The 20,304-nt window shown below is 41.0% G+C and overlaps 1 protein-coding gene across 1 annotated transcript in view; it reads right to left on the bottom strand.

The window, feature by feature from the left end:
- The window catches only part of LOC111869564 (neuropilin and tolloid-like protein 2), a gene marked incomplete at its 3' end in the record, with an annotated part of 419,957 nt that extends 407,576 nt beyond the window's left edge, over positions 1 to 12,381 (bottom strand). The window contains exon 1 of the mRNA XM_023861190.2: positions 11,670 to 12,381. Within this exon, the coding sequence (XP_023716958.1) occupies positions 11,670 to 11,733 (64 nt within the window). The remainder of the gene's footprint in view (positions 1 to 11,669) is intronic.
- Between the last annotated feature and the right edge of the window lie 7,923 nt (positions 12,382 to 20,304).

A 20,304-nucleotide genomic window follows, 5' to 3' on the forward strand; every position in this document is an offset into this window, starting at 1 on the left:
ACTTGCTGCTTGACTGTCTGATGGAATGACTGAGTAGCTAATGGTTACTTATTTAACGACGCTATTAGCAACTCAGGCAATAGAGTGTCGACGGACTGACTTATTGTTGATTGGTTAATTTACAAAACGACTTATTTATTGCTTGTTGAATGGCTGGTTAACTGGCTGACGTTTGACTAGTTGACTGTTTAACTGAATTATCGATTGATCGACTAATTTATTGACTTTCTCCTTATGTTGTTTCTTTATTCATTCGGGGGTCGATGGTGTTATTTACAGAATTCCTGTTCGCTGAAAACTATTAAAAGAGATGAAACTTGAATAAATAATAGAATGATAAAACAACATTTTCAATAAGTAATACAATGGGTTTGAAAACCAAGCAGACCGAACACTACAGACATATAACAACGACGACAGCCTGAACAGACTGGAATGGACAGGAACAGCGACAGCGTGACCTGACTCACCGATTGGAGACAGAGTACGCATTTCTTGGCTGTGGTGGTTCCGTTAATTGGCAATTCAGATAGTCAGCGTTCTACTGTTCTTTCTCCTTGTATCAATGCCTTCAAATTTTGTAATAGCGCTACCATATTATGTTACAATGGCTTATTTAGGTGCTTTTGTAGCGTAATATATTGACCATCCAAGGTTTGGAAAATTTTCTTATCAGGCTATATTCAGGGATAATTTATGAGCTATTTCAAAGAAATGGCGGCTCCGGTCTAGAAAGTCAATATTAATGTCCGCGGGGATCCGTTGAGCTGATCACGCGACACACTCTATCAGCAAAATTTGGCACTAACTTCGCCGACAAACGGAGGGTCGCTCGTTTGGTATAGTTCGCTTGCGGACTACAGGCCATGGAGTTTGTTCTTATTTTTGTTTTGGCTATAGTCAGGGTGTAGGGGTGTCAGGTTTTAGAGGTTAGACCTGTATTATTCCGGTATTCGCCTCAATAGATAAGGAAATCAATAAAACGTCGCACAAGATAGCCGTTAAACCTTGCGAATTAAAGGGTGGGCCAGACTCAATTAGGCAGTTTTTGATCATTGATAACTAACCAATCCAACAACATACGGGATAATGGGAAAGTACGTTTTGTTGTCGATAGATGGCAGCATCATACGGTATGCTGTGACTGAGGTCAATACTCTGCCTACTTAGTGCGCATCGAGGAAACGTCATGGCCGGTAGACGGTTGTCTATCGAGCAGCGTGTAAAATGTGTGCGCCTTTTCTCAGTTACTAACAATGTATCAGAAGTCCAGCGCAGGATGTTGGAAGAGTTTGGACCGCCAGCAGTCCACAGGGACACAATCGTCCAAATAAACAAGCAGTTTGATTAAACTGCCAATGCTTTGAATCCCAAGCATCCTGGTCAGCCGAGAACTGTCCGTACTGCTGACACACAAGCACGTGTTGCTGCGGAACTGGCATCACCTCCTCAGAAATCAAAGTCTACCCGCCGTTTGTCGGCCCTACTGGACATTTCGAGGGCAAGTTTGCGGAGAGTTTTGAGTGACATGAAGCTGACGCCATACCATCCACGGCTTATTCATGTTCTTAACGAGGACGACTTCGACAGGCGACTTGAGTCCGCCGAGTTGATGCTGACCAAGATTCAGGAGAACCCTGACCTTATCCGGAATATTGTCTGGACTGATGAGGCCAAATTTCACACATCAGGATCGGTCAACAGACACAACTGCGTGTTTTGGCGGCCAGAGAACCCCAGTGCCACCATTGAATACGATTTCCAGTCCCCGGGAGTGATGGTGTGGGGCGGCGTGACGTACGAAGGACTGATTGGCCCGTTCTTCCTTGCAGGTTGCGTCACGGGGGAAACCTACCTAAACTTGTTGAGGGAAAGTGTCATCCCAGAACTTCAGAGGAGAGAGAACTTTGATGAACTGTGGTGGCAGCAAGATGGGGCCCCACCACACTTCGCAAATATTGTTCGGGCGTTCTTGCATCAAGTTTTTCCTCAACGCTGGATTGGCCGTCGAGGGCCTGTGGAGTGCCCAGCCCGATCATCCGACATCACCCCAGGTGACTTTTTCCTTTGGGGTTACCTCAAAGACAAGATGTACGCTAATCCCATTGGCAGTGTGAAATATCTGCGTGAGGTGATTGTTCAGGAGTTCAATAAAGTTCCGGTGAATATGTGTAGAAAGGCGTGTGAAAATGTTGCTTTGCGTCTGCAAGCCTGTGTTGACTTAGGTGGTGCCCAGGTTGACCAGAATCTTGAAAATCGATGACTTATGTCTGTGCGATTCCATTTTTGTAACCATTGCAATTGTTAACATTTATCAATAAAAATAACATCTCATCAAAAACTGCCTAATTCAGTCTGGCCCGCCCTGCATAAGCAAGGACGTTATTTTTTAAATGAAACAGTCAAACGCGCGGAGAATATTCCGTACATTGTCTAAGCTGAGTTCATCCGACTTTCCGTAGATCTGTGATGGGTTAAAAATGTCTGGAAGTTGTTTAGATGATGTCTCAATTTGACAGGAATTGACAGGGAATGTACTGTACTAGTGTATAATATCACTAAGAAAATGATAATTTTCAGGATGTAACATGGACACATTTGGTTGGTCTCCATCTTCTGACTGAACATCAGGGAACATTTGATGATTCGTGTATTGAATTAAGGCATCGGCTGATATTGTAAAAAGAAAGGAAACTATTTTTTTCAAAATGTGTTCCATTTAAAGCAATGAAATTGCAGAGAAATCCACAGACTTGTTTTTTATATTATATGTTACGTAACGGTATAAATGGCCGGTCACAGTAGCCGAGCGGTCTAAAGCATGCACTGTCTTCGCTCGCTCGGAAGCCGGGATCGTGGGTTCGAATCCCACTCATGGCATGGATGTTTAGTTTGTGTGTGCGCGTTTTTCTGTGTTTGTGTACAGGTACAGGCCTTGCGACGAGCTGATCACCCGCCCAAGGAGTTCTACCGAATGTGTAAGATCTATAAAACCCGAAGCGAACGGAGAAGTTCATGGAGGTAGGCCTAGGCCCACTGGGGCTGTAGTGCAGGGGTGGAGGGGGAACGGTATAAATGCTTTCACTGTTGAATTACTGGGAAAAAGAAAATGGGTAATTTTTTCATTCTATTATTTAATCTATTAAAGATTTCATAAGATATATTTAATCAGAAGTGCGGTAGGAATTTCGCAGTACCCATTTTGCGGAGGAGAAGTTATCGTGCGTCGTAAGCGCAGATGACGCCTTCCAGTGCGTGTACATAAGTTTAATAGAATCATAAAATAATCATAAATCAATTGCCATGAAACAAAGGGAACCAGTCATGACGCGCTGACAGAGTAGTGGAAAACGCATTGGAATTCTTATTCAACGCTATAAAATGCATCGCAGACTTCTAAAATGTAAACCAGCAAATGCTGACAAAAATATTCTAACTGGGCGTATTTCACGCAGCTTTACCTGATAATAAATCTGTACTTCAGAAGCACAAGGGCCTATGTGCATATAATCATACCATCACTTTCCTCCTTATAATTTCAAGGTACAGTATTTCTACCCTACCTGATGGACTGGAAATTTTGTGTTCCGGAAATTTTCACTCTCAAGAATGTAATGCTCAAAAGACAGATTTTGGTGTATTTCTTCATTTTTTCAAAAAATAATATCATGGAAGTCCTTTATAATTCGGATTTGGATTACGACCCACTTCGGTAATAGCCCAGTGAACGGTGGGACCCGCCTAGGGATAATAATAATATACTGTGAATAACATGTACTTAATCATTGTTTCTTTGTTTCCTGTTACTGGTTGGTTAACGAAGGAAATACTGTCTACTGAAAACCGAGGTGACGATGGTGCTAACTCGTTCGCAACAGCCAACAGAGACAAAAACTGACACGAGAAGATATCCCTCTCAACTTTGCTGGCCGGTGCTTGTTAGTGGGGACTGGTGTCGGTGACATGTGAAAACATCCTTTAAGAAACACGTGACCTTGTCTTTTCACTCTACTGACTGTCCGTTCCATGTAAGGAAACTTCAATCCGCATAAAGCCCAGGCCTTTAATATATTTGGTAGGGGTAAAGTTGCCCCTGTGCTTAACTAATTAGGCGTATGGGGAAGTGGATGTATAGATCCATATTTTCTTGACCTAACTGGACGTGAGTAGTGAGTTTCACACCCCTGCTGCTTTACCCCTGGGGAAAGAGCCCCCGGTACCCATAGGATAGGAGGTTGGGTCGACCCCAATGACGGTCTGGATGACATGTAGAAATGAAAAATTATTGGCCCTACCGGGACTTGAACTCCGAACCCTCGGTCTTCCAGCCCGTAGCCCGTCGCTATACCGACTGAGCTACCCCGGCTCCTTTAATATAATACAAGATACAAAAATAATATCAAAATGAATTATTTGCTCAAAAATCAGATTGCCTGCAAACCACGCAGAGTGGCTTGAAGGGGCGTTCGACAGGAGTTCTGAAAGCGGAGTCTCTCCTAGAATTCACGGCGAAGAATTTTTAAGTGATAACAAGATATCGCTAGTACGAGGTATAGTGTTATGTGTGTGTTTGGACGAAGCCTGTATTCTTGGTATTTAACACTACATATATGACTGCATGTATGTATTTATTAGCTCAATGCGAATGTATGTGTGCTCGCCTGCATATATATTTATGTAAGTATTGTGCATGTACTTCATAAAATAGGCCTGCTTGGAGCAATCTTGTATAATATGTGTGTGTTTGAGCACGCAACCCCGCCAGCTCCTATATGTATCTGTATGTATGTAGACCTACATATTATGTAGCTGTAGTTGTAGCAGCACACATTCAGGTTTACACAGGTTGCAGAATTAAATAACACACATATACGCCCTGCAACTCGACACTAAACATATGGAAATGAATAATTACTTTCATGCTTCAGCCCTCCTTCAGGACAATAAACCCCTGGGATCAGTTTTGCACGAAGCTTGAAGGGTCCCAGAGAAGACCTGGGGATAATTATGAAGAGAAAACACGCAATACCCATATAAAGAGTGGAAATTTGGTTGCCGTTTCTTGGCCTGTCAGTTTACTAAGCTATTACGGTTATAGTCTCATCGCCGTTACAGTTGCTCTTCAGTTTCACACTGCCTTCTCCTATGCGTTTACTCAGAAGTTCGTCAACATTTCACTTTATTTGCAGGCATAGAAAGCACAGGGCCACTCCTAGCCTATAGCAACCCTATACATATGAAACGAATACGTTAAGTTGCTATATCCTGCCCCCAATTTACCCACCGTTTATGCACACATACAGGGTGTTTCACGACTTTAGGGCATAACTGCAAGAGGTGATTTCCTAGGTCTTTGTGATCAAGAAAGTTCATATAAACATGTGTCCGATTTTGGACGGTTACGGAGTTATGACCGTTTTTTCATTCCCGTACACGCCCTCGTATGAACCGCGTCTGTCAGCTGACGGGTCGCTATTTTTAGCCAGCTACAGACAGAGCGTTCCCGTTATCTCGACACTTGAGAGCTACGTAAGNGTTCCTACAGTTATGCCCTAAAATCGTGAAAGACCCTGTGTATATATATATATATATATATATATATATATATATATATATATATATATATATATATACATACATACATTAGATTGGTTAGGCCCATATATATTAATACTGCCAAGCGTATGGAGTGAGTAATAAGGGGGTTTGGACTTGTGACTCGGTTTACTGACCACTTAAAAGGTATAACTAAAAATAACTATAGCACTATTGCTAATTCACACACTGCAGTTCATTACAGCACGTACTAAGTCTTCTCAGTCTGCTGTATCTTCACCAGTGGACGTTCCCCTGCTCCCAGGCTCACGTCCTCTCAGACTGGGGGTCATCAAACACCAATCTCCTACTCTTCTATCTGCCTTCTCAAGACTCCCTCTCGCTATATAGCTTCGGCAGAGACAGCACAGAAAACACCGCTTCCAACAGTTACTTCAGTGTTACATGTTATAGAGCCGTTACCTAGCAATAGTTGGTTCTCTGGCCCCACAGTTCTTACTTTGAGCAAATATGCCACAGTACAAATTAATACCCATTGCATTTACAATTAAACTCAAGCCTACTTCATTTATGACATTCAATTGACATTTAATTCCGTAATTGTGCATTAAGTTCAGTGGCAGAAGGGGAAACAAATAAATTCCAATGTTTAGCTCCGCTATGCCAAATCTGTTTGAATTTCATGGAAATTAGGCTTCGCATTTGACCAAAATGAATTAACACTAAACTCAAAGGACAGTTTTAATATACCCCTCCCCACCCAATAACAAAATTCACTGAAATTGGTTTGGCGAATTCAACGTAGAAACACACTAAAGCCATCTCGTAATATTACATGGCCGAATTTGTATATAGCAAGATGGATTCGCCCAAATCTGATTCTTGAACATGCTGTACCAAGGTGTTTCCTGTTGATGTTGCAGCGGCCTGATCCTGTCAGATAGTGTATGCACCAAAACGCGAAGGAGAAAAGGGAGTATATGAAGGAAGGAAGGAAGGAAGAAAGAAGAAAGAAGAAAGAAGAAATACAAAACAGGGAAGGAAAGTGAGACGAGGCAATAGAAAGAGGGCTAGAACAATAAGAAAGACAAACAAAAAAGCAAAATAAAGATTATGGGGGGAACAAGGACAACGTAAAGGCAGGATAGAAGACGAAAGAGGCATAAGAGAAGCAGAAGAGGAAAGAAAGTATTGAGAAAAACAAAAATTAAAAAAATAAAACAGAAGGAGGAAATTCAAGAAAAAGGGGATGGGACAGACGAAAAAAAAGGAGACAAGGAATGTGGAAGAGAAGGAAAATGAGAATATAAACTAAAAGAAACTGATGGAGCGAAAGAGAAGAGATGAAGCTGGTGTAGATAACAAAGCAAAACTCCTGTTCGCTTACACGGTCTCTGTTTCTGATGACGTATGTTTGAAGGGGTCACTTTCATCTTCCGGTCTCACCGCATGTTTACTAGCAATATACTGTGACGTGTATGGGTTACTTAAACATTGCTGCTTAACGGGAACGTCACATCAATCAGGAGTACCTTCTCTTACTTCTTGTACACAGAGTTCTTATCACACGTCGGCCCGGTGAAATCAACGGGACATGCAAATAGTTACGACAGGTGGCACATACTTCCCAGAGAGATAGGATGGGATGGGATGGATTGGATAGATCTGGCTTAGGATAGGCACCAGTGGAGGGCTCTTGTGAATACGGTAATGAACCTTCGGGTTCCATAAAATGCAGGGAAATTCTTGAGTAGCTGCAGAATTGGCGGCTCCTCCAGAAGGGCTCAGCTCCATGAGTGAGTAAGTAAGTAAGTAAGTAAGTAAGTAAGTCACATACTTCCAGAGAAACACGTTCTTTACTCTACATATAGGAATAGGTCAACAATTCGAATTATAATTACTTATTATAATGAGTAAATTTTCAAGGTTTGTTAAACAAACGGCGATTTTAACTCATGTATATGTAGATATTAATATCGCTGCTATTCCAGAAAAGCTTTTCAGGATGCCCCACATATGAATATACTGCACATATATTGCCAATTGAGTAATATTCTATTATTTGGCCAAGTAACGCCGCATAATGATCGCTTTGTGCATTTAGTACGATGATTCAAACTCAAAAAATGTATACGATTAAAAACAGAACATGTTACCTTATTTCTTGAAACAGAAATCAGAGTCCCAACTTTCAACCGCATTTCTCATATTATCAGACTTATGAAAGGATAAACTGAGTCCACAAATTCTAAACTTTTAAAGCCCTGGAAACGAACCTAGGGCATCCGCATAAATGTTACAATGTAATAATATATACTATAGAGATATATACGAAAATGAAAATTGTGGTAGCTCCGGTGGAAAACTGTTGCTATGAACAATTTCAATCTAATCTTTTTTCCCCCGCGGGAGATGGCGCGTTATTCCTAATAAAAACAGTAGAAGTTTGATTTAGCATAAAGAAAATCCAGACCTACTACTTAATTACATCCCATCCGTTGCATTTATGGAAAGAAAATTGCTACCAAGACGAAAATGAAATTACAACTAAATAAATTTCTTTCATTTTCCCAAGGGTCTGGGTATGAACGAAAACTAGTTGAAAGCCAGTAGGCCAGTACGTCAGGCACAGTATAAACAATGCTTTAGACGTGCCTTTTCCCTTTCGGTTGGCTGTACAATACTTGGGCTGGGGAATTGCATGTCACGTCGCCCTCTGAAGAGATGAACGTGGAAACGGCTGTACAGTGAGCCCCGAAATACACTCATCTCACATTTTGCATCAGGAATATTTCCCACTAGCTTCTTGTGAAATAATTAAAATACATTACAATATAATATTATTAGTATCTTTTTTCCTTTGGCGCTACAGCCCCAATTTGGGCCTTGGCCTACCTCCATGAAATTCTCCGTTTCATTTCGGTTTACTAGAACTTCGACATTCGGTAGGACTCCTTGGGAGGGTTATCAGTTCGTCGCAAAGCCTCCACCTGTACACAAACACAGAAAAACGCACATACAAACACAAACACCAAACATATATGCCCTGAGTGGGATTCGAACCCACGATCCCGGCTTCCAAGCGAACGAAGAAAGTACATGCCGTAGATCGCTCGGCTACCGTGACCGGCAGTGTATAAGAATAATATATAAGAATTCAGTTCGTACCTCACAGGAAACAGATCTGAACCCACGATCCAGGCTTCCGAGCGAGCGAAGAAAGTACATGCCGTAGATCGCTCGGCTACCGTGACCGGCAGTGTATAAGAATAATATATAAGAATTCAGTTCGTACCTCACAGGAAACAGATCTGAACCCACGATCCAGGCTTCCGAGCGAGCGAAGAAAGTACATGCCGTAGATCGCTCGGCTACCGTGACCGGCAGTGTATAAGAATAATATATAAGAATTCAGTTCGTACCTCACAGGAAACAGATCTGAACCCACGATCCCGGCTTCCGAGCGAGCGAAGACAGTACATGCCGTAGACCTCTCGGCTACCGTGACCAGCATTATTAATATAGGTATGACAATTATTGTCATCGACAAGGTTTAACCACCTGAACGGGTATTATATATTCCTGTACTACACATAGTAACAGCCATACAACAATAAATATCCCATCCATTATTATCATAAAAATTATTTTACATTTTTACAGGAATGACGTTCATTCTATCACCAATATAAACTGGGAACAAGCATCACTACATCCATTTGCACGCCTGTGTGTAACTTCTCATACAATATAGAACAGGAGAAAAGCATGATCGTCGAGATGACGTCACTACTGCAGCTCTAGTCCGCATTAACCTGTTAATAAAATCCTGGTTCCATGGCATTAGAGACCAGGTCTTCAAATGTCATTCGCTATCCTCTTCTGTCTCAACTCCATAGCATTCTCGAAACGTTGTTCAGTTCACCTGATATCAGCCTCTAGTCTTCCCGGCTCAAGATCAGTCAAATTGGTCCCGCACTAAAATTAGGTAATCGTAACATACACACACGCTTGTTATGCGTCCACACACACGTATCCCTTCGCAGCAGTTCAGGGAGACCATTTGTGGAGTGAGGCGAAGAACTGTCTTTCCTCTGTGACCGAACACTGGCAACTGCCGCGTTCCCTGATTCACCAGTTGAGACAGTGAAGCTACAGCAACTTCATAGATTGAAACTCATGCACGTACATTAAATGAATGATGAAAATGTGCCCCATCAGTTCGCATTACTTATAAATAAATCGTATCAAACGCTGTAGTTGAATGGGGCAAATAAAACAAAGCTTCATCTGAAAGAAATGTCAATTTGGGATCAAGTTGGTCATGATGGACTAAAGATAGGATCTACAGAAATTAAGTTCGGTTACTGGCTAAATACACTTGGGTAGACCATAAGAGAAAAAAATACAATTTAGTAGTATTAAAAACAGAAGCCATATTTGTCAAAATTTGGAAATATAAAATCAGGAGTATTTAAAGCGTCGACATAATGGGAAAAGAAATATCTTTAACTCCAAACAAATTCCGTGGCCTGTAGTCCGCAAGTGAACTATACAGACCGAGCGACAGCCGCTTGTAGGCGAAGTTAGTGCCAAATTTAGGGGATAAATGGTGTCATGTGGTCAGCGCAACGGATCCCCACGGCCGTAAAGTTCAGTTTTCTAGACCGGAGCCGCTATTTCCTTGAAATAGATCCACAATTATCCTCACGAGGCTGAGTGCACCCCGTTCCAGATCCAGTATTTCTCAGAAAATCTAGTAGCGCCGGGAATCGAACCCGGGACCTCTGGATCTGTGGCCGGGAACTCTGATCATTAGACCACAGAGGCGGTCGAAATATCTTTGACACTATTTAAAAATGCCAAATCACACCGATTAGGCAACTAGGAATATCTTTGAAAATTACTGGATGAATGAGGCCGGGACGGGTCTACAGATGCCCCAACTCCTTACTTGTTGGCTGATGAAAATCAACAAGTTTTGTATATCGTTAACCTATTTCTCTTTCTTGCGGGTAATTTGATCAATACCTATTGATTCACAACTTTGTGTATTTTCAATTGACATTAATTTCAACCTCAAAAGAGCTCAGCTACTAGGATATTAATCATTCAGCTGTACACAAAGTCACTGCCAGCTTTAACTAGAAGCGAAACAAGCCACAGCTTAGGGCCTTGCAATCGAGAAGATATATAACTGCAAAGCAAACAGAACATTCTCTTGTAAAACTTGGAAGATAACAAATGTCCAACTGCACCTTGTACACATACAGGAATTAAATTTAATTACTTTCCTTTTAGAAAATATGGCCTCATCTTTATCATAACTTGGGGCCTCGCGAAGTCGCAATACGGCCCTGCATACAGCGCAACCTTCCCTGCTCTTTACTCTGTAACGATCGTTATCCGTAACGAACCGCAAAATAATTTCAAATATCAGCTCACGAAATTTTAAAACACCTCACAAACTAGACGGACAAACGTATGATACAACAGTATACGGATATGTTGAAGGAAGCCCCGGCTGCCACACTTTAATCACCGCGGCCGGAGCAACTGCACCTGCCAACAGCGGCACATTTGACTACTCCGGTACCAGAGAAAACGACGAGTGGCTCTTACTGTGTACATCTACGTACGTGTACATGTAGTCATGTTTTTACTGCTTTGACATTATGTGATGTATTATATACGCTGAATATGTATTTTTCGTTGTTCTTAATATCTCCGTCGTTCCCTATAAATGACTCCTACTATCACAAATCTTATTCTACCCGAAACGACTTAGTTCACCACATATTCGGATATGGAGTGCCCCTCTATTTTTCTGCCTACCCGATATTGGTAACCCGAAGATGACTCTACAGTAAGTCACAGGTAGGATTTGTCCACCTATTCATAACATTATGGATATTAGCAAATATACTAACATTCTGATCTATCACCAAGTTCTATGAACATGGTTAAAGTTTTAACTTGTGACAACCCGTAAGATTCAATATTCCCTTTCCTCGCTCCCACGCTTAAACAAACGCAAGTCACATTGATATATCACTTAAGACAGACTTGGAACTTTAATAAGTTAAATATTTTGTCATATCAATTTTACTCACCTAGATATGACGACGCTTTGATGCCTGATGCGACGGACTTGGGGTGATACTGCTCGGCCAGCATCTAGTTTGTTATAATGTAATCCTCTAGGATGCAACAATGGAAGTAGAGCTAGTGGAGATAATACACTTCCGGAATTTATTTCCAAAACAATACAACGCCAACAGTGGAACTTCCTTTTGTTTCTTCTGGGTGGCAGAGAATCTTGTGCTTTCAGCTGGTAACAAATGACGGTGCTCTTGTTAATATTATTGGTCTTGCAGTCTCTTACACTTTGAATAAGACGGCTCATGGGTGCACAGAAGTATACAGAAATCTGCTACGCAACACAGATCTTTCACACTAAAACCAAATCAAACCACTATTTGTTTCACTGATTTATAATTCAATGACGAAGACATACAAAAAACAAAAATGTCTTCAAAGAAGCTTCATTCTTCGCACAGCATAATTTGTGTTACTAAAACATTTGTAACTTGTTCGTATATTTGTTATTTCACCTACAGTTGGCGCATATTTAAAGATTAGAAACAAAAACTGCAAAAAGAACTTTCCAGAAAAAGATCTTAAAAATTATTTATAGAATGCCCTTTACTTTGTGTTAAAAATCTAATGCTCATATTAAAAAAAAGGAAAAACGAAATAACACGTACTCAACAGACACACGGGCAGGAAACGCGGGAGCAAATTCGTCAAACACCCAACACCTTGGCTAGTCACCGTGCTACTGGCCACGCGCTCGGAAAGCTCCACGTTCAAAGAGCTTACAACGGCAGAGATGTCTCTAGTAAACAACATCGCAAGCAGGGGAGAATCGACGATTTGAGCTTCAAGAAAGATAACAGTCGCAGAGTGGATGGTTATTGGGCGCGCAGTTTGATGCTATAATTCAGCTATTTGCCGTTCTAATCTGCATTTTTGCGCTATGTACTGGCTAATAATAGCGTGAAATTCTTACTGTGTTATGCTATGGCATCAATTCCCCATGTTATTTGAGACAATTGTCGGAATATATAACAAAATTGACGTGAAAGGAACAGTGTTGATTAATTTATTTCTTAATTTCCTCCACCGCAAAGGCCATGGTTCAATCCCAGGTCACGTCATGTGAGATTTTTGATACATAAAATGACACTAGGACAGATTTCTCCGAGTACGTCGGCTTCCTATGTCAATTATCACTTCAACAACTGCTCAAAATTCTCTAAACATCCTATCATCTGACACTACATGATACTGATATTGACAGCGTCGTTAAATAGCCATCTTAAGAACCTTTCTTATTTCCTGACCTGAAGACCTACCTATTGATCAATGTTTTGTTTTGTTATAATCCATTTTCTCATTTCTTTTTGTTTCCCCAATTTCCTTCTTTCTTTCTATCTTCCTTCGAATTCTTGTAGCTTGATGTACTAAATTTGTATAAAGACATGAGAGAAATACATGTAGCAGACAATCAGTATTATTTTTTATTGCTAGTGGGGTGGGACTAAGTCCCTTGTACTGCGGCCACTTCTGGCCTATTTTACCAGCCCCAGATGATAGGTGAGGGTGATTGTGGAGCAGTTGGTGGAATGAAGATTGGCAGGGGAACCGAAGTACTCGGAGAAAACCTGCCCCAGCACCACTTTGTTCACCACAAATCCCACTTGAACAGACCCGGGATCGAACCCGGGCCGCCTCGGTGGGAAGCTAGCGACTAACCGCTTGAGCTATGGTGCGGCCAAGACAACCAGTAAGTATGGCGTTAAAATCTATAAGATGTAATTCTTCGGTCCCGTCAAATGCGCCAAGCTTTAGCACTGCCTCGTTTATCGAATAAGCCACATTGCCTTGCTGACTCTGCCGCAGTTGAGACGCTGAAATAATAAAGATCATTCTGGGAACGGACCTCAGGCTAAGTCTAAAGTCTGATGGTGTATATATGCAAGAAGTGTGGAGAAATGAGGTAGCCTGGTGGGGAGGCAGAACAGAGTACACGTCTCCTAACAAAACTGGCCGTTTGCCCGAACGCATACTCAAACCGGACTAAAAATCAACAAATTTCAGCAGTGCCAAGTGCTCAGCGTAGCCTCCAAATCACAAACCCTCATACAAAGAAGTGAAACAAAAAGGCATGCAAGCCTGTATTTGTTGTCTTTTTTCTTTCTCACACTAGTTCCTGTTATTCTAAACCGAATTCTAGCCCTAGATCTGGAATTAAATTTGAAAGGTAAAAATAACGAGATGACAAGGTACATATGCTTCAGTCCCTGAAAGTCTTCAATCTTTACACGCTCGTAACTTTGCTGTTCTCTTATTTGTTTCCCTATTTCGGCGTTCCATAACATTTTGGTTTCTGGGCTTACAGTAATAAATTTTAAATTTTTACGCGTTTTGGGTGAAGTATATAACGTGAAAACATGATGAAGTAAACCATGACAATGACGATGATAATTCAATCCAATTCAGTTTTTATTTATTTACATGCTGAGCAACCCGAAGGTCAACTGCAAAGTAAGTACAAAGAAAAAAAGAAAGAAATTAAACACAAGCAAACAAAATACAAAAAATACAATTTCTATAATAATAATAATAATAATAATAATAATAATAATNCACAATCACCCTCACCTATCATCTGGGGCTGGTACAATAGGCCGCAGTACAAGGGAGTTAGTCCCACCTCACTAGTAACAAAAAAATATGATTGAGGAGTGAGAAATGTTAATTGTATGCATTTAGAAGTCGAGTCGAGTCTTATTTTACGACCGACGGTCAGTCGACCAATCTGCCTTGGAATAAAGCACCCATCTGGGGCTTACGGCCAGATTTTTATTACTGTCAGACAGTTGAGGGTTTTTTGATGTGGGGCACTCTCTCTGACGAGAGGACAGATCTGTCGCTTACAACTGCTGCTGGCCCTCGCCAGCGCAGTCATTCTCAGGTCCGAGTCCCGTGGGTCTCGTGACCATATTTTACTGTCTCAGATTCGATACTTCCCTTTTTTGTCACCTCCTATGACTCGCAGCGCTACGATGAAAATATTCGACCCCGCCTTCACACGGGATTGTTGGCTGGGTCCGGTTTGCTCCTAGGCAGCTCGAATAACCCCCACCCACCCAACAATGCATTTGCTCCTTTGTTGTGTATTTATTGCCGCGGAAACGTATTTTAACAAGGCTGTTGTTTAAATTGACACCTAACAATTTTTCTACCCTTGCGTACGTGTGCGTATTCGTTGCCGCAGAAACCTGTTTGAGAAGACGTTGCCCAGCAATTGACTCCTCGACTATTCTCTCACACCGAACTATTAGCTTCATATCAGAATATAAAATTTACATATTTATAATTTTCATTTTGTAGTTTGACGGTCTGCAACACGCACTCAGCACTTATGTAAATAAACAATATACAGAAAATGTATTTCGAGTATTCATCCTGCTAGGGCATTCACCGCGTAATAAAAGTAATAATAATATTGTCACTGTTTGTGTGTGTGACTATAGATGGGGTTCGGATTGGTGAACCGACTTAAAGACTACCTATTATTAACTACACTTTAAAGATCACTGAAACACACAGACTAGTGTCCACATTCTATTCCAATCTCCACTAGCCGTTTCCTTGCAACGGATTTTAACAAAGGAACTATAATAGCCTCACTGAATTACACACGCCAGATATCACGCATATAATCTTACCTTCATAGAAACACTCTTGCAACTAAATGTTTTCTTCACAAACTTCCGTACAGACCTGAAATCTTAACTCATAACTGCCTCTCTCTCTCTCTCTCTCTCTCTCTGTCCTAGCGTAAGATTCTCATTATATAGCTGCAGCACAGACAACCTATTGTTGCCTGCATTCGTTGTTGCGTGAATGTTTACGGAGTCGTTGCCTAGCAATGACGACATTCCTCTATTGTTACAGAAACTGCCCAAATGCCACAGTATTATAGTCACAAACACTTAACCACTAGAGTAACAATAGTGGAAACGTATTTCAGCGGATTTCTCCACAAATTTTTCCATACGCCTTCTTCGCAATTTTTGTCTGCCTGTATTATGAACTCAATGGTGTATATTGCACTACTGTTTAAGGATTTTGTATCTACAGAATCTACAGATATTTCAGTACACATACACCAATATCCGATACGCCGCAACCCCCCTTAAAGCGAGGACGATACGGTTTATTCTGACTCATATTGTACCACAGCTACAGAGTGAAATTTCCGAATTATTCATTCCCACACCCTTCAACCCGAAGTTAATCTCCATCTTGTCTCGCTTCGTTTGCACTGTAAATGACATTTATGTAGAATCATTTCCTCACGTAATCACCATTACTAAACGACATTAAGGCATTAAAAGCAACAGCTATTCGGTTAGGTGGACCTTCTGACGTCCCTAGAAATCTGTGCTAAATCTCATTATAAATTTGCATTTACGAAATACAGGGGCCTTGAACGGAAGACCTTAGATTAGTAACAGGTGCAGATACAGTTAGGGTGATCACGTTAAGAACAAGAGGGGTGGAACGAGTAGCAAAGCATATGGGAGATAAGAAATTAATATAAATTTGTGTCGAAAACTTAGAAGGAAGAGGCTGCTCTGAAAATCCACATTGAAGAACAATATTAAAATGGAACAGAAATAATAGGATGTGGAATTGTAGAGTTGATTCCATTGACTCATATACGTTCTACTGATGGGTTTCTGTGAACACGATAATGAAACTGTGTGTTCCATCAAAAGGTGAATATCTGCTTCTTTAGGACGATTGTATGTAGTTAGCTAACACTGTTTCTTGGAGAAACGAACTTAAGAGATACAGTAAGTCTGCAAACCTATATTTATTGTTATTTTTGTGCACAATTAGGCCTACACGAGAGTGCGAATATAAAATACGAGGGAGCATTAGTAAATAAGATACAAATGGAAATAGAACAGCTGTAATATGTTTTTATGTGTATCCAGCTTCATGAGAGTCTAGGTAGCAGATGCGCATGCCCACGTCCAGAAGCTGCTTTCAGCAGACAATTTGGCGACAGTGCTTGCGGATTGTAAGAGCAGCGTTCTGCTGTGCGTTTTTTTTTTTTTGGGGGGGGGGGGGACGCAATGCAAAGAAATGCAGAGAATGTTTCCTGTTTACGGTGGGAAGTGTTTGTCTCGTAAAGCGGTTCATAACTGGATCGAGAAATTCTCTTAAAAACGTTCGAAAGTCGCAGATTATGCCCGACCAGGTCGCCCTGTTGAGATTGCAACAAAATCAACTGTGCAGCGGGTGGAAGAGTTGATTCGAGCTGAAGGAGGATAACGATAGGCAGTGTAGCAACTGCACTAGAACGTTCCCGCAGTTTAGCATACAGCATAATGCATGATCGTTTGAAGTTTAGGAAAAGTGTGCCCATGATAGGTGCCCAGAGAGCTACATGAACGACCAAAAATAAACCCACGGGTCTGTACTGTCAACATCTCTTACGGTATGCAGATGAAGGAGAATATATGCTTAAGAGGATTGTTACTGGAGACGAATCATGGGTGCATCACTACCAACCCGAATCAAAGCGTGCTTCAGTACAATGGAAATATCTCAGGTCACCTCCAACCAAAGAGTTAAGGTTACGCCATCAACTAGGAAGGTTATGCTGGCAGTATTTGGGGATTCTCAGGGAGTACTTTCAGGCCGTTATCAGAAGCGTGGTGAAAATATGAATAATATTGAAGCTTTCGGATGCAATTTGGAGAAAATGTCAAGGCCAACTGGCAACTGCTTCATTATGACAATTCCAGGCCCCATATAACCCGAACAAACCAGGAAAGAATTCAAGAACTACAGCGGGAACTTTTTGAACATCCGCCTTACAGCCCGGACTTGGCCCCTAGTGACTTCCATCTGTTTGGTCCGCTAAAAAAAACACATTAGTGGCAAATGTTTTGCTGATGACGAAAAGGTTGAAACGGATGTCCAGAAATGGCTGAGACAACTGTCAAAAGATTTCTATGCTGCGGGTTTCGACGCACCGATATAGCGACGGGACAAGTGTATCAATGTTGGTGAAAGATATATCGAGAAATAATGTTTTTTCCAGGTTTCAGTATCACATGTTTTACATTTTATATCCATTTGTGACCTATTTACTGACTCTCCTTCGTATTTCGTCGTAATATTATGTTCCGCACTGATAGTGGAGATATTTCGGGCCAAAGACGATATTGTGGAGATAAGCTAAACCCTATTCTCCGAATATTTTACCAGCAATGTTTGTTTTCTCTTTCCTACATTGAAAACTGCCCTCGAGGGAAAGAGGTTTCAGGATGTTGAAGACATAAAGAAAAACATGACGGCCGAACTGAACGCTGTTCCTTTGAAAGCCTTTGCTGACTGTTTTCAAAAACTTTTTAAACGATGCAACAAATGTATTCAAGTAAGCGTAGATTACATTGAATAGAAATAAAACAATTTTTATTTCTTTTTTCACTCCAGTCCGGGAACTTTATTGCCAGACCATGAATCTCCATCCGAAATACAACGCATCGCATACTTAACACAGCGGGTTCAATAATTAGGATCAACATTTAACGGAAAGTTAAATATAGATTTATGCCCATTGTCCCACAGAAAGAAAGAGATTACTGTAACGTAAATCAGTTATTTTCAGGGATCTGTTGCCACGAACCATTTTGGGGCGCTTCATTAATCGGCGTTAGTGTTGGTGAGAACAGCTCAGAATTTCACCCGAACGCCATGCTTGGTATTGTGGTGTTGACACCACTTAGGTCGACGAAAACTACAAGAATTTGGGAATGATTTCCTTATCTCACCAATAAATTTGTATATTATGAGGACAGCGGACATTATACCACACCCCGTCTATGGAAACGAAGGTGGATTTTCGTCACTTAGTAACGTACACCGATAGGCCGCGCTATTGCTCACGCGGTTAGTCGCCGGCTTCCCACCGCGGCGGCCCGCTTTCGAACCCAGACTAGGTCATGGGAACTTGTGGTGGACAAAGTGGCTTTGGGGTAGGTTTTCTCTGAGTACTTCGGTTTCCCCAACCAATTCTCATTCCACCGACTGCTCAACACTTATCATCTACCATCTGGGGCTGGTAAAATAGGCCAGTTAGTGTCAGACGTACCAAGCGGACTCAGTCTCACACCAACCAAAGAAACTAAAGAAAACAGAACTAAACATACACCGATAAGTGATCCTTAGAAAATTACAATATATTTTTAACATATTTCTGTCGTTTATACGCCGGTGGAAAATATAAATATAATTTCACAGAACTTTTCTTCCGCAAGGTTGCCTACACAAGGCATGAAGTACCCTGGTTAGTAGAGTAGATGGACTTCAAAAGCTTACTTCCTGAGAATACTAGGACCATACTCGTAGTATTACGTAGCTGTACGTGTATTTACTTCTTTATATAGGCCTATATATATATTTATGCATTCATAAAACTCTTCTTTCTTGTACAACATAGCACACGAACAGACTACGAATGACCCATGAGCTGAAACTTCCCATTCGTCAAGAAATCGCAGCTGTGCCGGAAGACATGTTGGAGAATGCGATGCAGAATTTTGAGGGGAGGCTCCAAATGTGTGTCCAGCAAGAAGGACGTCATCTGACTGACATTATTTTTCGTACGTAATGTAAATTAAAAATGCATTAAAATTCCTTCTTTTTTGTGTAATTAAAAAGGTTTTATCTTGAAAATCAACGGAGTTATTATGTGAAAAACACGCGTTTCCTCTGCTCCACCTCCACCTTTGCTATTTCGTTGTTATCGTTATGTCTTGATTTTCTCATATCTTGCTAACGTCTTGGAGGGCGATATGAGAGGCATTACGTTTCTGAATGTATGGAGATGCTGACACTGTAACAAAGCTCTCCAGATGGTTTTACTTCGGATTGAGACACTTGCAAAAGCTGCAAGTCCTTTTACTCAAGATCTAACACTGTTTTCGACCTGCTATGAGTGATGCACAACGCATTAACTACAGAGGATTGAATTCAGTATTGTCTCAAGCTTCTTTATACTAATTCTCCACAATTAGTAGTTGAGGAGCAATGCCAAATCCCCAGTAAGCGAAAAGTTACCATCGCGAAGAAAAGAGAAACGCACCAGCCTTGAAACCTTCGTATAAACGTCTGCAGGGTGTACAATTACGTCACACTGTCATCCATCCTTGTGTCTGGGATTAGCTTCCAGCGGCTTCGTAAAGTAGATAAATGTGGAATCGACTTAATCTTCCTGAAATTTCATATGGCTGAAAATGACGTAGAAAATTAGGGATTTTTGGCTTCTTTAAAAAATACGGTTATCATTTTCATTTTGGAAAACTTCTGTAACTCTCTCGCATTCTATTTCACACACTGGACGCATCAAGCAGTCACTATGTAGCACTATGCAAATAATACAATATTGATAAATGAAATTATAACAATAAACTGATCATTATTAGCGTTTAGATTATCACGGCAGTGAATATGAACGTGTCTTCTGGAAACGTGATGCAATGTTGTCTGTTACCACACTGCAAGGCCTCACATATCAGAAGACTGCAATCTTCAAGCAGGTCAATGGTCAAAGGTGATATAAGTATTCATAATACTGTCTTATTAAACAGACAATTC

The sequence above is a fragment of the Cryptotermes secundus genome, unplaced genomic scaffold, assembly GCF_002891405.2.
Source record: "Cryptotermes secundus unplaced genomic scaffold, Csec_1.0 scaffold463, whole genome shotgun sequence".
In the NCBI taxonomy this organism is placed as follows: Eukaryota; Metazoa; Arthropoda; class Insecta; order Blattodea; family Kalotermitidae; genus Cryptotermes; species Cryptotermes secundus.